The following is a 3572-nucleotide window of genomic DNA, read 5'->3' as shown; positions in this document are numbered from 1 at the left end:
TTAAACTGGGAAAGAACATGTTGGACATGCATGTAAACTAAGAAATTGTGCGAAGTGCAGGTAACCTATTTACAAAAAGCACACTTAAAATGTGGGTTTGTAAATCATCCAATTCATTTATTGGAAAAAGGAAAAAGAAACTAATATAGAGGAATATCTGAATGTATGAACCGTATAAATTCATTGGCCCATGAAGAAGAGTTGAAATGGTTTTTTTAAACAAGCTAGTTGAATTAAACTCCTATTTAAACCTTAAATCTTGAGAAAACCAATGTATTCCCCCTCTTCTTTCTTGATCAAATGTCACACTTGAGCTGCTCATTGGGGTGTTAGGGTCACTGCATTCTTCTCCTCTTTCTGATTTGAAAGATGCAGATGAATAAAGCAGATGGTTTTTTTCCTTCTTCTTCTTGCCCTGGCTGCAACCACTACCTCCTATACTTAATGTCAAATCAACTTCCATGTCGTCGTCATCACCATCATTCCTAATTTTACAGCTCTGAAATGCAGTATATGAACTAGGCCCTGCCTCTCCCTCATTTTCTTCAGCAGGCCTTGCAAGATCAAATCCCCTTTGAGGCATTTTGTCCCCACCAGAGCAGCTCCCACTCCTTTCTCTTGAATAATAATCTTCTCTCAAACTCTGAACCTGGAAATCTGGTCCATATGAATTTTGTGTTCTTCTCTGGTGTTGCTGCTGATCACTGAGACGATTAGAAGGAAGGCTAATTTCTAAGCCACTCATAGCAGTCCAGATATTCTTTTGTCTGCTTTCCTTTTTCAGTTCTTCCATCAACATCTTTTGAACACTATATACTCTGTGCAGTTCTCTTACCTGCAAATTCCCAAATTCTCGTAACTAACTAGTTTGTGGCTAAAGTTTAATCTTAACGTATCATAGCATCCTTTCACAGAGAATCAAATATAGCTCCCATTCATTGGATTGTTGAAAGTGGTTTTAAAAGAAATCCTTGTTTTGGTCCTTGAAATATGTTGCCAGCTTTAATTTGATACCACAGGGATGTTTGTTGTGTCACTTTGTGACTAAGAGAATGACTTTGTTGTGACTCTACAGATTTTAGAAAGATCGTGTAGCTATCTTACGGAAGGGTGAAAATGAAACAAAACATATTCACCAATAAAAATGCCATCTTCTGAGACTGAAATATGGTTTTTGTGTAAAAGGGGTTCCTACAAGGTGTACAGAAATCTGCTCGCATACAAGTGGCTTTTTTGAAATTATAGTCAAATGACACATAAAAGAATTCTTCATGTACTGTTACTGACATCATTATGCTTAGTGTCACATGCTTTGTGATTTCACACATATTACTGGCGATTTCCATAACTTGTGGTTCTAACTGAGTAAAAGATACCAAAACAAATCCAGCAGATCAGCCTGACTCTTGAGATTTTTTTAGACAGGATCTTAAAACAGTATCAAATCCTCATGATACCTGGTGTTTGAAGATATCCTCTTGCATCTGCATTGTCTTTTTGATGGATTCCATGCTGTTTCTGTCAAGTATCCTATCCATGGAAATGGGATCTTTCGACTTATTGTTGATTCCTGTCAGCCTTTTCTTCTGATAGTACTCCCAGACATCCACACCACTGATGCTAAAGTTGTTGCTCTCTACAGCTACTGCTAGAGGATTTATGGAATGCTCAATCTTGGTCCCCATGCCTGAAAAGAGAAAAATTATGACTCACAAGGTTTTAAAATGGTGTGATGAGTTTCATTGTACAAATGCCTGACAGAAAGAAGAAAAATGAATGGAACTATCTTTTCCTTCCCTGATCATGTAAAACTGATGATTTGAAAGACTTCTAGGCAAACATACCGGATTCAATTCCATGGCAAGAACCTAATCCCTCAGTTACAATCATGTAAGCTTTATAGCATCCTACAAAATTTTTTAAATTAGTGTGCTTCTCAGAGGAATTGAACTTTGGTTGATGAGGAAAGATGCTATCCCTTTTCTTTTCCAACTGAGCTAATCCTTTTAGCGAATCTCCACAAGACTTAGTTATTGACCTTTTGCCTAATTTTTAGAGGCTATATATAGGCATGACACTAGTTTGTTTTGGGAATACGTCAAAACAGGGTCTGTCACTATACCGACCAAAAAGTAGAGGTGATGAGGATCAGAGGATTTGGATTGAGATGTTCAAGAGTGTAATCAAATATTGCCAGAGGCATATTAAAGAAGCATGAAATATGAACAATAGATGTTGGCACTAGTGACACCAAACAGATATGTGTGGGTCTGTGTGATGAAAGTAACACTAACTGTTAGTTAGTAGTCTTCATCTGCTACACCTTTAAATTTGCGTCTCAGAAAAGTTCCCACTTCTCCTTGTTCCTTTTAAAGCTAAGACCTTTAGGAAATCTTAAAAAAAAGACCTGAACTTTATATCTGATGAAGCTTAAACAGACCGACCCAGAAGAACCCAAGCAGAACTAACTGACAGAAAAAAAAAATCTCACTGTATTGAAGAGTTTGAATGTCAAGGGTAGAGGCAGTACTCACGAAATTTTCTCGAATCTTCTGATATAATTCCCTGAAAGGAAATCATCAGGGAATCATATTTCCAGCAACCTAAACTACCTAAGTTTGACTCAATATCAATTTGGGTTCAAGATATTTCTAGACATCGATCTGAGAATAAAATTCTAAATGTACCAAACCTGAGGGTGTATACCAAGAAAGAAAAACTAACAGAAATGCCTTTGGTTTCCCAGAACCGCAACACTTTCAGAATTATATGTTTTGTTGTATTTAGGCGATGAGAAGGAGGGAATCTGAAGCTGTAATACCTGAAAAACGAAGCAATAGAGGTGCAGCTTTCTGTGAAGAAGCTCATCGAACATTTTCCTTCCTCATTCCAGCATTTTTAGCCACAATTGAGTAGGACTGTTAAGAGTAGAAACCAACTCTTTCATGGTTTTCTGACACAAAGGATGGAAAATTCCAAGAAGTTCTCTCTAGCTGATGAGTTCGGAGAAAGATCATATGCAGTAGAAAACTAATCTCCCTTGGCAGCTCAAGAACATTCAACTTCTCCCTCAGCCCCTTCTGGATTAGAGAACAATAAACAAGGCAATAACCAGAAAGCTCAAACACAAATTAAAAAAACTGCGGAATGATGGAGCAATAATGACTCAGGCTTGCCAGGCTGTGAGGGAAGAAGGCAAGAAATGAAAAAGCTGGATTAGCTGTGTGTCTCTCCATGTGTGAGTGCCTCTCTCATATTTAGAGAGAGGGATGGTTGTTCCCATTATGACATAACTTATTTTATTAAATTATCATTAGATTTTCATTTTGTAATCAACTTTAGATAACATAAATATGAATTAGTTTAAGTAATAAAAATGGGGTGAAGTAGGGACAGACGTTTAAGATTTAAACCTTTCTATATGTTTTAACTTTACATATCTATATATATCTCTTAAATTAAATTATCTTGTAAGGCATGTAAATTATATTGTAGTTTGAACATTTTGCCATTGAAGGTGGCTGCATTTTGTATAATTGTGTTGGACTGTATTGTAAGAAAAAATAGGGAAG

At 36.6% G+C, this 3572-nt stretch overlaps 1 protein-coding gene across 2 annotated transcripts; it reads right to left on the bottom strand.

Annotated features, from left to right (window-relative positions):
* Window positions 1-3334, bottom strand: LOC114730718 (uncharacterized). Of its 2 annotated transcripts, XM_028917825.1 has the most exons (4): window positions 2822-3334; window positions 2535-2565; window positions 1458-1687; window positions 1-835 (listed from the first exon to the last, which is right to left on the bottom strand). In XM_028917825.1, exons 1-4 carry the CDS (start codon window positions 2873-2875, stop codon window positions 242-244), a joined length of 909 nt encoding a protein of 302 aa, XP_028773658.1. In that variant the 5' UTR covers window positions 2876-3334; the 3' UTR covers window positions 1-241. The 2 variants fall into 2 exon arrangements, with proteins under 2 accessions (XP_028773658.1, XP_028773659.1); XM_028917826.1 differs by lacking the exon at window positions 2535-2565 and having other exon boundaries at window positions 2822-3331.
* Window positions 3335-3572: the final 238 nt, after the last annotated feature.

The sequence above is a fragment of the Neltuma alba genome, unplaced genomic scaffold, assembly GCF_004799145.2.
Source record: "Neltuma alba isolate B1F8T4 unplaced genomic scaffold, ASM479914v2 tig00012763_pilon, whole genome shotgun sequence".
NCBI classification, from domain to species: domain Eukaryota; kingdom Viridiplantae; phylum Streptophyta; class Magnoliopsida; order Fabales; family Fabaceae; genus Neltuma; species Neltuma alba.
This window is presented reverse-complemented; position numbering and strand designations above follow the sequence as displayed.